Source organism: Schistocerca nitens, chromosome 1 (assembly GCF_023898315.1).
Source record: "Schistocerca nitens isolate TAMUIC-IGC-003100 chromosome 1, iqSchNite1.1, whole genome shotgun sequence".
NCBI lineage: Eukaryota > Metazoa > Arthropoda > Insecta > Orthoptera > Acrididae > Schistocerca > Schistocerca nitens.
In genome coordinates, this window is record NC_064614.1 from 1232934714 (window position 1) to 1232954227 (window position 19514).

At 40.0% G+C, this 19514-nt stretch overlaps 1 protein-coding gene across 1 annotated transcript in view; it reads right to left on the reverse strand.

Moving 5' to 3' along the window:
- LOC126201522 (microtubule-associated protein futsch-like) overlaps positions 1-19514 on the reverse strand; it is a 461240-nt gene that overhangs the window by 16205 nt on the left and 425521 nt on the right. The window contains exons 15-17 of the mRNA XM_049936792.1: positions 15003-15080; positions 10148-10223; positions 8752-8877 (exon numbers count right to left, since the gene is read on the reverse strand). Of these exons, the coding sequence (XP_049792749.1) occupies positions 8752-8877; positions 10148-10223; positions 15003-15080 (280 nt within the window). The remainder of the gene's footprint in view (positions 1-8751; positions 8878-10147; positions 10224-15002; positions 15081-19514) is intronic.

Consider the following 19514-nt stretch of genomic DNA (forward strand, 5'->3'; position numbering starts at 1 on the left):
GTCGGAGGGTGCACAGGGCAAGTCTTGCAGTGGGGATGGTGGCATGGGTAGGAGCCATAGGGTAGGGAGATGGGTGCAGAAGGAGCATAGGGTCTCACAAGGATATTGCAGAGATCTTTTCCTTCATCTCTCTTCCTTCTCCTTCAACTCTTATGCCAGAAGAAGGAGGCACTGGCTCTAAAAGCTGCATACTAATACCTTTTACATGTGTGTTCTTCTGGCACCGCTTGGTGATTAGATTTTTTATCAAACAGTATTATGGCGTTTGTTATGAAGGTAAAACCACAGAACTTGCATCTCTGTCAAGCTTTAATAGATAATAACAAAAGACAATGTTTGAAGTTTAGTATCGCATCTAGAAGAGGACATTTTCTGACAGACTAGATTCCAGCAATGAAGTGACCCTTTCTGGCAGACTAGATTCCAGCAACGAAGTGACCCTTCATGTGATTGGAAAGGCAAATGAACTAAACATTCATATTTCAGGAGCAGAAAACATCCATTGTTATGTGGAATATGTACATAATGCCTGTAAAATGATTGTGTTCAGCATTGTTGCAAAAACAAAGGTCTACAGCTCATACTTCTTCACTGAACAGACAGTGTCATGCCACAGATGTTGTAAGTGGGAATGCTTAAATGGCTGTAATCCCTGTCTGAATGAAGACAGAATGGTGCACCACATCATTTCATCAGAAACAGCTAAAGCAATGGATCCAATGAGGGACGGATGGTGCTCAAAAGCATTACCCTGGGCAGCACATTCTTCATACCTGATACCATTTAATTTCTTTGGAAGAGGTTACTTTGCCCCTCTTCTGTAGGTGATTACTCTGGAACTGAAGCAACCCTTCCACACTGTTTTCTTAAACATTGCCTCTGACATGTTGGCATGTGTGTGGAACAAAGGAATTACCATAGTGATGTTTGTTGAATGGTAAAGGGCACACATGCACTGAGCATTTGTTAAAAAAATTTGTGTAAAACATTGGAAAAACCTTTATGAGTTACATTACACAACAAAACAAGATTTGTATTCCTACATCAATTGTACTAGTTCCATTTTTTTTAAAAAAAAACTGACGAACATCAGTTGTTTTATATAATGGTGTTTGGAGGTCTGGTGTCACATTGACGAAGTTCTTCATCTTAAATATTGAGAACACAGTGGGTCCTAAAATTAAAATATATCAATTGAAGGGTTAACCTCAAATCTCCACTATCTATGTAGATATAACTACAAGAATGAAGAAAAGTATAATTCACGTCTATCATTTGATTCACCACTGGATGCAGTTTTCCATTTTGTGCTGTAACTTCAGTTACTGTATTCGTTGGCAATCAGACAATAGCAATTCCAACTAACAATAGTCGTATTAGGAGTGCAGGTAAATTTTATATCAATGATATAAGGGGGAAAAGTAAATTACTGTGCTTTACAGCATGTCATAGCGCCAGTTCCTAACTGCGAAATTCTGAGAAACTGGTGCCTGGGGAAGGGATTGAAATGGCATGTATGGTGAAACAGGCGCCAAGGTCATGACTGTCATGTTGTAGTATGATAATTACATCTGCCTTTAAGAAATAATCCAGTTCATGTACTGCTTCCAAGACAATCAATGACTGCCACCACATGCTATAAATTAGTATGAGTTATTGCCATCAGAGAGAGCTTGAATTTTCCTCTTTAAAGTAGGAAGGTTTGAAACAAGATACACAAAACTTTATGATGAAAACAGAGGTATTGTTAGTTATAGAAAAAAAGAGGAAGAACTGCAACATGTAAATGGAAAAAATTGGAAAAGTTGTGACTTTTGTAGGAATGTTTCTAGGATTTATCAAATGTTTTAATTTAATGCAGTTCCTCTTTTTATAAAAACAAAATATGCAATAGTCCTTCTAGGACTAATATATTTCAGGATGATGATAAAATGAAACAACGAATGGAAAAAAAAGCAAATCAACTTTTTCTATGTGAAGAGTCCTTTACGTTCAGTCAAAGACCATTTGTGAAAAAGCATACATCTGTCACCTTATGAACTTCTGTGAACAAGAGATCTGTAGTTTATCCTCATTTCTGTAGTGTTATATTACTACCATGGAACAAGTTCTTCCACTATGTAAATGTGTGATAACTAACCAGCATACAACTTTTCAAATATTTTACAAACAACAAACAGCACAGCTATTGTACAGCATCTGCAATACTTGTCATCAAACTACACTGCATATGTACAGAAAAAACACTCACATAAGTCACATTGCAAGCACTTAAAAAGGGGTACAGATATCAGTTCCATATAAAGCAACTACTGCATTCCAAAATTATACTATTAAAGCACTATTCAAGTGCATTAGTTCATAATATCCTACTTGTGCCGTATTATACTACAGGTACATAAAACTAAGGCAAATCTGCAGCAAAATTAGCATATTAACTCGTGTCTTACTTCTGTATAGTTACTTGCAGCTGTACAAAGATCACTGTCTATATGGAACACGATATCTGGGATTTTACTACTACAGCTCTGAAAGGAGTAAATATCAAATTCCTTGTTGTCTGAAGCTGCAGTACCAATTACTATAAGATAGTTGTTAATTCAGATGTTGATGCACAAAATGTGATGCCGTATAATGCACGCCAAAAATCATACTGTAAATCAAGGAAATGGTCAAACAACATATTGCTCTGGGGATGCTTGGTAAAGTTAGACGTAAATGAGCTAAAAATGCAACAAAATAGGGAGGGCCACTCAGTAAAAAATTCAAATTCTAAGTAAGCAGCAAACATTCACGTCAGGCTGCATTCCCAATGCTGCACATAAAAAATTTTATTCAAACTCACAGCTTCTGACCGCGTGTTTTGACGATTTCCCATCTCATGTCATCTGGATAACTCTTCATCCACTGATGCAGAAACTCAGATGAATTTTTCTTCACATTGGTGATAACATGAAAACATGTTAGCAAGAGGCACTGAATGAAGTAACCATATTTTCATATGCAGCACACAGAAGAAGCTGTTAAAATTGACTATTACTTTTCTTGTTTCTTTATGTATTAATTGTTGATGCACATTCCTTGCTCAAGCAATCCACTGATGCCATTAATGCATCACGTGACTTATCTCAAATATCTGTTACAGTTTCTCTTTTTTTTATTACAGCACAAAAATATCTGGCAATTTAGTCAACAGGTCAACATTTGTGGAATAACAATAATTACAGATTTATAGTTCTAAATACTATTCATTCTCAATTGTAAGTAGTTAAAATGCAGTTATTTTTAGCTACATAAAGACACTTGTAAAAAAATTGTCTTGGCAAAAGTTATTCACTACATTCATGCCACGACAATATGCAAGGAAATGAGTGTCTTACTTACTGGCACTGTTACTTGCCAGGTTAGTTGCCAGTGTCATCTTGACACCACTTGTTTCTTCCCACGCTTTCTGTTTATGCAGAAATTGTGATGACGATTTGCTGCGGCTTAGTTTATTGTGATGCGTCTGAGACTTCCCTGAACTTTGTCTTAGTTCTTTTGTAGTGTTGTGTCTATGTCCACTTTGATTTACACTAGAACTGCTAGTAGCTTCATGAAACAAGTTATCAAATGCTTCATCCACGTTTTCTAAACTGTCATCAAGTAATGCAATGTCACTGGGTGCATTGGAGAATGTTTGTTTGGTAACTGTTTTCCTTAGATCACTCACTGCTTTGGTTGCCTTTGCATGTGTTTCACCAGTTTTTGTCCCTCCTTCACTCGATTTTTTTGACAGGTACGCTTCCACTTTACGTTGTTTAACTTCTACACTCTCAGGTTCTAAGGCAGCTTCAAACTGCTTTGGGAATGCTAACGAATGACTAGATTTTGCTTTGACTAACCCTGGTGAACGCCTGGAATTAGGACTCGGGACAGTTGGCAGGTCAGGTAATGCCAAGCTCTGTGGTCGTCGTGACTTTGGAGACTGACCAGGTGACAGTTGGTGCCATGATTCAGATTTCTGCAAAAGGCTTGACGGGGAGACTGATGGAGGAGCTACAGTTAATTCATCTCCTGGTCCTGGAGACACTTCATGCTTATAACTAAATTTGGGGGATGATGAATACGATGGTGAACCCTGACGTTTAGAGCTTGAGACATTGCTGGACACTGGGATCTGTAGACGGGTAGTTAATACAGATTCTCCAGCTTCATCAGTCTCCTCTGTGCTTGCTGTTATCAGTGAATCTTTAGGCATCTGATGTTTCCTATTATCTAAAACTAATTCCTTTCCTACTGTTTTTATCTGTGTTGGATGCTTCCCAGTGCTTTCACAAGGTCGACTTTCCACAGATAGCGATTTGCAGGATTCTTTTCTCAGCTTATTATCTGTGACTACATCATTTTCACCCCCTTTAAATCTCTGAATCACACTGCTCAGATTAGCTGCAGCCATGTTTCTTTGTTCGTAGTCTTGCTCATCATACCTATGCCTCGTCTTCTGCATTACAGTAACAGCCTGATGTGATACAGGTCCAGTCATTATATGAGATACAGCCACTAAAGCCTCTGGAGAAGGTAGTGTTGGATCTAAATGGGTAGCATTTTCAGAAAAGGACAGTGGAGGAAGATTCTTGGAGTTGTTTGTAGTTTTCTGAACTAATGACTTTTCAGACAAAATTTGATGAGCTTGTGGGGCACATCTGTTTTGAACAAAAGCATTTGGGTATATAGCTGTTGTTGCTGTTACACCAGCACTGTATGTCTTTGGTCCTTCAATGTGGATATTCTGAGAGTCAGGTTGAAATAAATATGGCTGTGCTGTATTGGAACTGCTAGTATCCTGAGCACTTGGTCGTATTCCATATTCATAGCAGGTTGGTTCCCCAAGCCGATTGCTCATTTGAGTTGACTCTTTGCTCTTGTTGCCACTCTTAGACAAATGGCTGTACAAAATTTCCTGTTGTTTCTTTAGATGTTCTTTATTGTACTTTTTACTGTTGTCAAATGTCTGCACGAGGTCTTGTGGTATGTGTGCTGGCATAACGGGTGCTGTGGAAATCTTGTCATCTGGACCAGCATTTGGAAAAATGTTGTTTTCTTGCAAACGAGCCTGTACTATGCCAGGTGCAGCTGGAGGTGGCAAGTACATCCTCGGAGGAGGATCTGGTGGAGTCTGCTTAAACACAGTCAGACCTGCCTGTCCAATTTTTTCCATACTTTTACTTCTGGGTAAAGGTGGTGGTATAGGTGTTGGTGACGTCTCCCTTGACATGTTCTCAAATTTTGCAACAGCTGTATTTAAAATTCGGTTTTCTGAACTATTAGAATTATTGTCCTTAGTCCAAGGAAGAAATTGACTGACTGGTGACAGGAGCTCATTATTAGGCTGTTCTGCTGAGGGCACGAAGTTTGCATGCCTTAGAATATTTGAGGACACTGGCTTGTTCTGAGGCGTATTGTGGATTAGTGAGTTCTGTATGTCTGATGGGTGTGTTTGGGAAGGTGAAAACTTTTGTGCTGCAAGTTGTTTAACAGTTCCAGTAAATGATTGTGTAGCCCAGGGATTATATCCTCCGTCTCTTGATTCTTCTTTCTGTGCTGATTTTTTCTCAACTGGACGAAATGCTGACATAGGGGCATGGGAAAATTTATTTATTTTTACTGGCGGTTGTGTTACAGGCACATTTTGAGGGGGAGAAAACAACTGTTTTTTTGAAAACACAGTTCCAGCAGGAGTCCTAGCATTAGCAACTGTAAGTGAACCAACAACAACTTGTTCTTCAGGAACTGTGTTCTTTTCAGCCCAAGGAAGTTTACTTTGCTGTTCCTTCTGCTCCTGATCTCTCTGTTCAAAAAGTTTTCTTAAGAATATGCTGCCTTGTTTGCTCAGCCTTGGGCCATTGGCCATGGATCTGGAAGTGGTGGACTTGACTACTGCTGCCGAATCATCCGCCGATTGCCAAAAGAGTCGAGCAGCAGCTGGACCAGAATTTGATCTGTAGTCCCTCCCCACTTGCGACTGAGACTTATCATTTGATGATTCAAATACAGTTTTAATGTTGGAAAACCTACTGCTCCAGTGGTGTCCACCTCTTGCTGATGGATTGTAGCTTTTAATCTTTACTTTTTCTTGTGGAGATTGGTCCATTTTATTGTTCTGTTGTTCTAAGAAGGCAAGAAATTTTCTGTCACTTTCTGTCTTTGGCTGCAAGGCTGGTGGGGCCGGTTTTCCATTGACTGCAGTTTTGTTGCTGCTTCCAACCCTGATAGGTCCACGCAAAGCAAGATAAGCTGCCCGGTGTTTGTCAGTTGGTTGTGAGTTACCACTGTTGTAATTCTGATCTGCTTCATACTCATCATCTGAGGAGTAGTCTGATTCATCAACAGCATAGAAATTAAGTGGTTTTGGTATATCAATGGTATTTGCTCTCTTCATCTTTTGTTTTTTGTCACTTCGTGTACGAAATCTAGTTGGAGTTTTATTATCCTCTTTTGCCATTTGCAATAATCTCTGGGCTGATGACACAGGTTCGTGTATGTGGTCAGAACCACTGCTTTGCCACACAGGACCACCATGTGGAACAGCCTGCTGATTGTTAGACACATTATCAAATGGTTTATTATTTTTTGTGACTATGTGTTCATCATACCTGTTAACATCCCCAACCCATTTTGACCCCTGAGGCATGTTATTTGACTGATCACCATGTTCTTCACTTGTGATTTTGTGTATTTTGTTCTGGTCACTTCGTGATTTGTAATTGGGGGAACTGTATGACTGGATCGGACATGTAGTATTATTTGTGTGTGTGACACTCGATTGACTAGAATAAATGGGATTTTTACTGCCAACCTGGACATTTGTTTGCTGTATGCCACCTTTCTGTTCTGCAGACTGTTGTGCAGATTTTACAGTACTGATTTCATCTTCTGATTCTGATGTACAACTGTCATCACTGCTTGCATCAGCATCGCTGCTTTCAGTATCACTCTGATTATTGTTTCCCCTCTTTTCAGTTGAGTGTTCTGAGTAGCCTTTCCTTCTGTCTTCTTCCTGTGACAATTGTTTATTTATAGCTGCTTTGTGTATAGCTATCTGCATAGACTGTGCAGGTGTAAATAAAAGAATGCTTGGGTCATAGTCACTGCTTGTGCTGTCCAAAGAGGAAGAATGTGAGACAGTTCTATGGTGAGCAGTATCTCCAGTAATTGTGACATTACCTTCTTGCAACAGAGCCTTTCCTTGAGCCCTATCTTGTAAGCTACTACCACTGAAAGAAAGCTGTGGAGCACTAGCCTTTGAATTCACACTATCACTTGACGAATCTTTCCTGTTCTGGACATAATCTTTATTTATATTACCACTATCTGACCTTTGTGGTGTTGATGCTTTTGAATTAGTGCTACTTTCACATGATGACTGTGATCCTGTTCTTGGTAGTGATCTGTCTTGTGTTTGTCTATGAGGTGGAGATGATGTATTCATTTGAGATGTATTTTGGGAAGGAGTATTCTCGGCATCAACATTCTGCGAAGTTGCATCCCGGTATGATGCAGATGCATGTTTTCCAAGTGGCCTTGGACCAATTTTACCAGGCTTAAATTCTCTGACAACAGCCTTCATGGGCTGTCTTCCAACACCTTGGTACATCTGTGGGTGATATAGAATTTTAGAAGTTTGTTTTGTATCATTCTGACTGCTTGGTTCTGTGGTTGTTCCAACTTTCTCAGGCTCATGTTTCATAGTGGTTTCAGAGGGTTTACCATTAACCTGTGAACCAAGTTTGCTGTCTTCGTTTGTCTCATCTGGCTCTCCTTGTGGTGTGTGTCCCTGAACCTTCTGCAAATGTCTCACATGCTCTGTCTCTATAGTACAAGAATTGTCGTTGTTTATCTCAATAGAGGAAAAGGGTTTAGCTGTAATGTTTCTAGCAAGACCTGTTCCTGATTTAGATCGCTGGGGAGCAAAGTGGACAGGTCTAAAAGCACGGATGGCAGGTGATGCTTCTGACACTGGAACTGAGTGACTTTTGAGAGAAGTATCAATGTCCCCTGCAGAACCTCTCTTCAGCCTACTGTGAAAATTATGATCACTGGGTGAAACGGTATCTGCAGAATCATTTTTGGATAGTCCTGCAGTGACAGGCGAGCTTAGGGCACTCTCCTCCATCAATCTCCTGGCATCTGCCAGCTCTTCCTCTGTGACTCCAACAGTATGCCTATTCTGTCTTAACCTTCTTTTATTTGAAAACCTTTTTGACTGCTGTTCAGAAATTTGGGGAGCCTGGGGTACAACTGTCCCGGTGTTCTGATTCCAGGGTGGTGGTGGTAAATTTAATGATGCCTGAAGTCTAGAAACAAGTTGCAGGAGGGCTTCACGTCTTCCAGGATCTAATGCCGCATCACCCACACTACCCAACTTGCCACTTAACTGCAGAGAAGCCTGCAAACGCGAAAGTGCTGTCTGAACTTCTGCTAAGAGACCAGGTCCTAAAACTGATTGTGATGACTGAGTGGTTTCTCTGCCAGTAGAATACTGATGTCTCTGTTGTTCAATTGAATCCCTCAGTCCAACTGCAATGTATTTCAAATCTTCTCCTGACTCGGTGCCAGAATCTTCCACTCCCGCAACTGAACTACCGTTTGTGTCTCCAGTGCCTGGCTGTGCACATGGTGTAGCACCCTGAACTTTCTGCTGGGCAGCTCTGTCCGTAAGCAGGGAAGACCGCAGCTGTTCAACCAGCAAGGGCAGAAGTGAGGACTCACCCTGCTGCACTCTGCGGTGCACCCTCGTTCCATCCTCGCCTTCTATGATTTCTTCTGAAGTCATTACAGAAGAAGTCTTGTTGTCATCATCACCAGCAGCAACTTCAGCAACAACATTTGCACAAGCTGGAAAACAATGAACTAAATCATGTCCTATTTTAAACAATCATAAAAAGACAAGTGCAATAATTATAGATAAAAATGGAGAAGAAAGACAACAATTCACTGTATAAACAAGGCATTCCACAGTTAACAGACACACAAACAAGGAGCTTAACACTGTAACTCAGCTTTTGATCTTGTTTTCTCCTTCAGAACACACATATACTGTACAGAGATCAGCCCTACTCAATCTGTTGCATTAATAAACAAAGCCATGTCATTAATGAACAAAGTCATATAATACTCTGAAGTTGTTGTTTATGAGCTGGCTTAAAATGTTTATGTCCTTGTTTACATTCCTATTGGCAGTGTAATAGTTCTGATTATATTTATCCTTTTTCAGTGGCATAACTAGGGTATAGCAGCCGAGGTGCTGTTTTGTGGCAGGCAAAAAAAAATGAGAAAATGCAAAAGAAAATAGGAGGGTGGAAGGCAATGCTTGAGAGGGAAAAAGAAGAGGAAGTTGAAGAAGAAGGAAAATGGTTGGGGGTTACTAAAATGGGAAGGAGACAGATATGTATGACAGAAAATCATGACAAGATTCTGACTGGAATGTGTTGAGAAATAGTTCCATATGGCTTATTTGTCCCTGATTTGCTTTCTCAATACAATGGGTGGGTCAGAATTTGCTGAACAACATTAAAAACAAAAAGCTAATTACTATATTACATCCACTGAAAGGCCTATTGACACATATTTCATTGAAATGTTAAATAAATTGCATTAAAGTAAGTACTTCTCCTGTGCACTTTCAACAGAGTAACAAACAAAAGTCTAAAATCTGCTACTGCAAGTAATGCAAGCTCTTTTGCAGATAAAGCTAAAAATGTTATTTATTTATTGCAATACTTATATTAAATTTTCAGCACATTACATGTGTCTGTGTGTTGCATACATAATATTTATAGTCTAATGATGTACTGGTACCCTAAAATTTGGAAAAGATTTTGAATCGATAAATAAACACTTAAAAACAAAACTTTGGTATCTCTGATTTGAGTGCAAAATATTCCCAGAAAATATACATATATCACAAAACATGAATATTTTTTGTTTTAATTTTATACAGCATCTGCTATTTTAGAGTAGTTAATTATTCTTCTCAAGAAATGACAATAAATGTTCCAAAATTCACTTTACCTATACTATTCGCTGAGATCCCAGATATGAACCTCACACTGTACAATTATCTGTTAAGTGCTGTATAAGAACAACAACTGATAATCAGGCGTACCTTTCTGTTCAGCCATGACAGTGCGTAACCTCGCTCTTATTTGTCTTCGACCCTCGTAGTCTGTGCAGCTTTCAAGCTGAAATTTAAAAGTAGCAGTCTATTAATACAAGACTTGGCCATACTTCCATTTCCACACAATATGTAAACATACTTGGTCTACAGGGATGTATCTGTAAGTATCGCAATCTGTGCAATGTTTTCAGTCCCCAAACAGTTATAAAGAGTCTGAAATGAAGTTAATGTTTGATAGATGCTGAAGTTCTGATAGGAAAACTCATTATGCTTCTAACAATAGTAATCAGGTGCACTAGTAATAATTAATCATTATTACAACGGAAATATAAATGACACATCTAAAAAGCAAAGATCCTTTTATCAATATGTTTCACATTTGAAGTAAATAAATTGGGAGGACAAAACTAAATATGGCATTTCTTTGTTGAAATTAAATACACATATGGCACCTATAAAAAAATAGCCAGGCAATTAAAAATGAAAAAGAGAACATGCTACACCAGCCCCTTCAGACAACTTGTATAAGGTTGTTTAACACATGTGGGAATGTGCAACTGTGTGTTATGTACCTCTCTTTACAGCTGTTTTTATGAACATGTATAAATACTTCACACACACACACACACACACACACACACACACACATGCACACACACTAGTTTTCTCCATTTTTAATCTTTTGTAAATACTTGTTTATGAGCCCCATATGAGCTGTTTGAAGAAAAGCAAAGTATTACAGAAATACAACATTTAAGGAGCATATCTGGAACACTGATAATGGTTCAAATGGCTCTGAGCACTATGGGACTTAACATCTGAGGTCATCAGTCCCCTGGAACTTAGAAATACTTAAACCTAACTAACCTAAAGACATCACACACATCCATGCCCGAGGCAGCATTCGAACCTGCGACCGTAGCGGTCACGCGGTTCCAGACTAAAGTGCCTAGAACCGCTCGGCCACAGTGGCTGGCTGTAACACTGAGATTAAGCAGTTGCAAGAACAATAGCATAGACAATAGACTAAACATCTCTTAATGTTCTTGTAATACACTAATGTCCATAATCTAAGGGATCTTAAAGGTCCAAAAAACATGAATGACAATTATAATATGCTCCCTAAACTGTGCTCTTGCAGTATTATAACAAATGGTAGCCATATTATGTATTAGGTATGCAACATGGTGTCTCATATTTCTGGATAAATGTCCTCTTGAAATAAAAAAAAGTAGTCAGTGCTGATAAAGAGTTCAGGCTGCAATCTTTTATCCTAGTGTGTCCCAGGTGTAATCATTTGTATTTATACCCAAAGAACCAACTGGATGCTCCAGATGTGTGTTCTCCCCACGTTCAAGTACTATCCCACTAAGAGAGTCCAGTGTGGTCGGACATTACCATCCATCAGATGGGACCCAAGTGCAATGCCCACAACTCTACCCTCTCAAAAAAAATCACACATGCCACTGACATATGTCATCATATAAACACAGTCATTACAGTACTCCAAAGAAACACAAGCAGTGGACTATGGGTGCCTAACATGCTAGTGTCTCAGATGAGAATTGAGATGCTGGCATACAGGTCCCTTTCCAGAATATTGGCAGTATATTAACATGTCTCAAGAGATGCCCAGAGGAGCAGATGCCAAGATCCACTCAGACCTGAAGTGCGACACATCCACGGATGGGACACTAGCGTTATGTTCCTGGATCCACTCACAGTGGCCTTAATGTGCAATGAACACCCAGCACTGAGAACAAACTTTCCAAACTGATGATATGCAATCTGACAGGAAACATGTGACACAGATGCTGCCATGTGGTCTCTCAAGCTTGGGGAAGTGCCTTGGGTACTTAGGGTGAGGTATTTATCCTGGCATTTGGTGAACTTTTCCTGAACTGCCACTGATTGTTTTCCATATTTTGGAATCTTTTCCACAGCTGTGAAATGAGACTACGGGCAACATTAAACTCTGTGCACACTCCATGCTGGCTGGGGTCAGTCTCCAATCTGCAAACTATGCAGCCATGAATAATATTACCTAATGTTTGTTCTGCTATGACTTAATATCCTTTTTCAAATGCACAAATTCAGAGCCATTGTGGCCGAAACATCTGTTCACATGGACTACTGCAGGTGCACTGAACAACAATGCAATGCTGTACCATGGCTGTAGTGTATTTTTATGTTATCCTGTCACGGTATCGTCCTTACCATACCGTAACACTACAGTTTTTCTTGAGGATTTCAAAAATGGCTTATAAGCATTAGTGCATTTACTTTTTTATACAGTGACATTTAACTGTGATGCAGTGATAGCACTAGGTCATACAAGTTTAACTCTCTGTACCCTTTAACAGTATAGATATGGATTGAGAAGATGGTGTTTCCAGTTGCACAAGTGGCAAAAACTAGAGGGATTGTGGTAAGCATTTCACAAACAAATATGCCACACAAATGTACAGAATGCTAGCCAGTCTGGGTTACTGTAAGTAATTCATTAATACTCTACCGAGAATTTAAATTTTTCTTTTAAGCACATAGCTGCAATCATGCTACAGGTGTAGCCTCTCAGTATGAGTTCTTGCAGGGCCTAAATACCAAGCCACGCACTTCGTTCCAGTAAAAGCTGCTGACGGGGCACACTTTCATCTATCTGCTGAATGCACTAACGTACCCATACCATTGGCTACCCAACAGGGAGATTTGAAAAAGGAGTCTTGCAGTTACTGTTGGCCATGTCCTAGGTGGTAGAGGACACTGAAGTTTCTCTTGATTTTCAAGTTTTCAGACAGAGCAGACCCTCATGTTGTCTGCCTCCATCTCTGCTTTCTCCGACTGGCCAACGGCTGGGTCAGACATGAACAATCTCTCTCTCCCCCCTTCCTATTCCTGCATTTTACTATCACTCAAACTGACAGATATATTTACAGTCGAACATGGACCAGCCCTTGTGTACATTGTACCGGCAGAATATAGTCAATATTTCTGGCTTTCATTTCAAACTGTCTCCCTTTCAGAGTGCCCCCTCTCCCATCCTTGATACGGCCCACCTCCACACTAGGTGCAGTGTATATACAATATAAAGAATAATGCAAATACCAAAGATGTGGTCATCATGTGCACTAGGCTTCAATACAGGAACATCAACAATATTATGAAAAAGATAGATTGTTACTCACCATGACGACGTCATCCTGAGTTGCAGATAGGCACCATGAAAAGACTGTTATATGTAGAGCTTTTAGCCAATGTCTTCTTCAGAAAGAAAAACACACATGCATTCACACAAGGAAGCATATCTCATGCACAGATGACTGCTGTCTCCAGCCGCTCCAGCCAGAATGCAACCGCAACGTGTTGAACTGAAGCACCAATCCAGAGTGGGATGGGGAAGGGGGAGGGATAGCAGGGTATGGGTAGGAGAAAGATGTCAGACTGCCACACACATATTTCTGTGGCACACCCAGGTTCAAGGCATGCCAAATCCACTTGCCCAGACTTCTTATTCCAGTCCTGTCACAGGCTTATCCTACCCCATTAGAGGCCTGTGAAAGCAGTTATATCATACACTATCTCTGCTACAACCACTGCACAGCTTTTTATAGTGATATGACTACCAATCAACTGTCCACCCGGATGAATGGCCCCCACCAAACTTTGGCCAAGGGCAAAGTGGACCTGCCTGTTAGACAACATGCAGCTGAACATAGCATGCTTGATTTTAATTGGTGCACCACCACCTGGGCCATTTGGATCCTTTTTTCCACCTGCAGCTTTTCTAAACTGTACAGATGGAAGTTATCATTACAACACATTCTCCTGAAATCAGCCTGCCCTCAGCCTATGGTAACTTATGGTCCTCACACTCTCCACCCAACATTTTCATCCCCTCTGTCCTGTCACCTCCTCCCAATCCAAGCCCCATCACTCTCATTGCGTACTGCTCCCTGCAAACACAACCACTGGTCCTTCCCATTCTCTGTACCTCTCCTTTTCCATTCTCCTCCCCCCTTCCTACCCCCCACTTCCCCCTTTAGCCCCAAGACACTGCCCAAGACACTGCACCCATCAGCACACTCCATCTGGCAGTGCTGACTTCTCTACTACCACCCACACATTGTTATCCCTCCCCTTTCACCACTGCACTACAGACTGCTGCTTCAGTTTGACACAACACAGTTGCATTCTGGCTGGAGCAGCCAGAGATAGCAGCCACGTGGGCATGAAGTCCACTTGCTTGTGTGAATGTGTGTGTCTTCCCATTTCTGAAGGAGGCTTTGGTCGAAAGCTCAATGTGTAACAGTCGTTTTGTTGCACCTGTCTGCAATTTAACATGTCCTCTTTACTGCAGAAATACTAACTTGACACTAATCATATAATTTATACCAGAAAGATACTAACTTTTGCCCCTGAAGCTATAAGCCTACTACCGCTGTATTTCACAGTATTCCTTGTAATAATTAACTAAACGGTGAATTTCACTTGGTTAGACTCTTATGTGATCATGTCATTCACTGTGAATGGTCTACATTATTTTGCTATATTTGAAATAAAGCATTTTCTTACAAGTGCAATAGTATTACATTTCAAGATGTAGTTCACTTTTTAAATCACATCTCAGAAAATAAGTGTACAAGGCAAGAATTGTCATTGTTTTAATTTTGGAACAGACCATTATTAAGCAATCATGGCATACTACGGCGTGTACTCAGACAGTTCAAGTATAATAACATGAATCAGAATAAAGAACTTTGTAAATATAAGGTAACAGATTGTTTTATCTGTTAGTATCTGTTACTACTCTAACAATTAGAAAATTAAACAAAAGTTGTCTTACAAGATGTCTCAACAGTGCTTCGTCCCAGACGTCTTCAATATCGCCTTCGAAATTCTTACTGTAGCTCGATGAGACAGTCTGCAGAAAGAAAATAATTTTCATGAATTCCAAGTGCAAATTTTCAAACATAATAATATATTTTTTAAACATGCAAGTTCAAGTTACAATAAAATAGACAACATACACCATATCAGTAGTGTGAGACCTGAGTTTCTCCTCAAATATACAATGTTCAAATAATTTACGGGAATTCAGACAGGTGGCTTCCTAAACAACTGCCAATATTTTGACAGCTGACCACCCTGTCATTGTCAAGGCAAACCTGCAGCAAGTAAGTGCTGTGCAAGTGAACAGTTCCAGAAAGATAAAACACACACACACACACACACACACACACACACACACACACACACACACACACACACACACACACACACACACACAAAGGTGACCCACGCCAGAAGTTATTGAAAGTGAAAATTACTAAACAATGGGTGAGGTAGCACAAATTTGCTAAATTCTGCATGGTATCCTGCTCCCTCCCTTGTCAAAAGACAGAGGGGCAGAATTAATTCTACGTCACCCTTTCCCATTGTTTAGTAATTTTCACTTTCGATAACTTCTGACGTTAGTCATATTTGGTTGTAAGATAGCGCTAGTGTTTACACTGTGTGAGTGTGTGTGTGTGTTTCTGTGTGTGCATTTTATCTTTTGGAATTGCTCTGTAAACTGAGGTTTTAAATTCACTATTTGCTGCAGATTTTCTTACAAATGGACTGCCAAAATACTGGCGGTCATCAGTGATGTCACCCAGCTGCTTTCCCATAAATTATTTGTATATCAGTCTTTTATTTGTATTATAAAAGTGCTGCATTACAAATGTGCCTTTTCAGTGGTGAGTGCCTGCTCTATGTGGTGAGTAGCCAACTATCATAATTTACAGATAATGTAAATATCATACATGTACAGTGCATTATTCATGGAAAAACAAATTCAAGGAAGCTGAGTGAAATGCCTTCCAGTGACACTGATTTAGGTGTGCTTTAACAACACCATCTCCTAAAGTTCACCATTTGGTGTGGTATGTATTTTGAACATAAAGAACCAGGTGATTCACATGTGTGTTATCTTTGTTTTCATACGTACAGAAAGTAGGATAAAAGACAAACTAATGTTCTGCTTTATTCCTCAGTGTAGATAAGTAGTACTGTTTATTCCTTAATGCCACCTGAGGAAAGCCTATGAGAGGGTCTTTTGAACTGGCACCCTGTAGAGTCTCTACAATTACTGATCCATGACATCAATGATGTTCCATAATAATTGTATCAGTCACATTACAGTACACAATTACCACTGTACCTGCCTACCACAGGCACCATCTGCCACAACAGAGTACATCATAAGCTTAAAATTGAATTACTGTAAAGGCATAAAATCAGAAGGCCCCTGAATCAGTAACCTGGAATGGCAATAACATTCTCCAAAGGGTATGCAGTTGTGTAAATGATAATGGTGACATGCAGCAACAGCATCAGAAACTGTTGTCAGCAAAGAGTGAACAGCATCAGACCAGCGGGCAGCAGGACAGAAATATAAGAGATGAACTGTACAAATAATGTCACTGCTGACTGTTATATCACAAGTTTCTTGCAGGTTTATGGTTCTTGTAGCTTCCTACACAACTTCATGGAGTGGAAACTTACTTTTGGCTCTGTATTATTGGCACTAGCCTAGAAGTTAGCTTTAGTGGGTCACAGAAGGAGGTTTAGAGTGTACCATCTTACAGACAGTAATGTCATTAGAGTTGGGACACTAGCTGTAACTGAAAATGATGGGCTGGTAGAATGAGAAAAGGTAGGGTGGCGAGGGGGGTAGTGCAGGTTTAGAGTGTACCATCTTACAGACAGTAATGTCATTAGAGTTGGGACACTAGCTGTAACTGAAAATGATGGGCTGGTAGAATGAGAAAAGGTAGGGTGGCAAGGGGGGTAGTGCGTTACTAGCCAAAGCTATAAACCCACATTACACCTTACACTAATACATGAAACATAACAACACGGGAGAAGTACCTAGCATCTGAACTGGCAAATGATCATGAAAGCCCTTTTTCAACTTTGCTTGCCATTAGGCATGGTATATGTCGGGCACAGTACCAACATGCAGTTGAGTTGATGCTTCACACACTCATTCATCATGTAATATGGAACTATAAGAAGTTATCACAAGTGATTGAGGGCTATTGTGGAAAACCTATCGTTTGGTGTATTTTTGTTCCACTCCTGACACATACAAATAGTGTCATCGCCATTTCCCTCATTTATTTACAGCTGCAGATGGTAACACGGAATGATTCTTCGATAAATAACCACAAATACCAAATTGGCATCGAACTAAAAACTATGAAGCGAATCGCCAGATGTGCTTCTGGATTTACGTTCAAGTGTGCACTACGGAGTTCTTACCCGTAATGCTTACTGCTATAACCGCGCTCGGGGTTAAATTTCTTAAGGGTGATAAAAGCAATGTGTTACGAGTATAAAGAAACACAGTTGTAATATAGTTGGGTGTTAGCACAAGTAACACATTCTCACTCTGTTGGATCCAAGTAATTACTGGGAACGGCCATTCCTCCCCAGTTTGCGCAACAATTGGTTTCCTCTGGAGCGCAGTACTCTGAGGGCCGTAGGAGGTAGCATAATGCGGCTCGCTGGTCAAATTCTCACGGTCTCCTGCCCTAGGTCAACAACGGCGCTCTCAATCAACACGTGCACTCGCGAACAACTGCCGAACGGCGACTAAAGACAGAGGGCGCGGGAGGTGTGTCCAAAATAGGCTCGGTTCAGCGTGAAAAAGACGGAGGCAGCTTCTGCGGCAGGCTCGCTATTTCTGTCGCTACCAGCTAGCGGCTAGCCCCTCCACCACTCTCCGCAAGCAACGCAGAGCCTTGGCGCGCGTCTGCTGTAGCGGCGCGCCGAACGCCTGGCGGCACATCAGCATGACAGCTGCTACCCCTAAAGTCACAATTTCTCTTGACATCACGCTTCAACATAATGTTCAAAGACAACAGAGGTGTGACACTTCAAGCACACGGCATATTTCCGCGAACTACAGCACACCGTGAACACGCAGTGAACAGCTTTCCTATTTAAATTACAGATGCGTGATGATCGATATTAACAAAGTATCAATGTTGGATGAATAAAAATCGATGTTTCAATATCGATACTGAATTCTTTGGAACATCGTAACATCGATGTTGTACAAGCTGCAACATGGTCGCGTACTGAACAGTGGCCCGAATGTAGAATAAATTTCCTTCTATGGTCACAATTTTTTTTGTCATCAGACTACCGGTTTCGGACTATAATTACATCTTCAGATCTGTTTTATATTAGAACATGTTTTTTTTTTATAAAATAGATCTGAAGATAGTCATTATAGACCGAAACCGGTAATCTGATGACAAAAAATTTGTGACCATAGACGTAAAGTAAAGGAAATTTATTATCGATGTTGAACACAAAATATTAACCTTCGATGGTGGCAGAAAACCAGATTACTTGTTACAACCGTCAGTTTTTTCGTCATTTAAACGAATCTTTTTCTGAACTTATATCGACATCGGTGCAGTGCAGGGAGCAGCAGAAATAACATTTGGAAGAGAAAGTCATATATTGTGCTTTGACCACATGCTCAGTTTGTTAGCAAAAAGTTCTACTGAAAAGACTGGCAAACTGCCTTTGTTTATTACTGCTTTGAAAAGGATTATAATGTGGTTTAAACAAAGTGTATTAACAAGTGGTGAACTAAAGAGATGGTTGTGACCTATGGAAGTACTTCATCGTGAAATTTGCGTAGGAAAGTACGTTGCAAGCAGTAGGCCTACAGTAATCCCAATAACTAGTGTGTTGAATATCAAAATACCTGGCATGTAACCAACTGGAAATAATCTGAAGAGGAACATCATATCAGAAATCAAAAAGCGATTGCTACCATCAGAACGTTATAAAATACCACAAGAAAAGAATAATGAGCAAACGGACCTAAGTTTAGTTACTATCTGAAAGATCGCCTTCTACGTGATAAACAACACCCATTAGAAGTATGGAATCACATGATCTGTACTACCTGTTCTAAGCTACAAAAAACTGGACCCGATATTTAGCTCCTGAAAGACTGATGTCAAAAGCAGACTATGCTCTCAATCAAAATCAGAGTAGCCCAAGGGAGAAACTGCTGTCAAAACTTTTATTTTTACATTCTGTAAATAGAAAATTGTGGTATATGCAATATTAATTATTGCTGTATTTATTGGTTAACAAATATGGTATTTAACTGTATGTTACTCGGATGTTACTTTTTACGCCATTCTTTAAATTTATCATCTGACATCGATGTTTATATGTCAATATTGCAACTAAAATGAACATCGATGATTCGCCAACATCGCCCATCCTTCCACAGATCTCGTGCGACATCGTTGTTAAATGATTTCTATTCGTCCCGATTTTT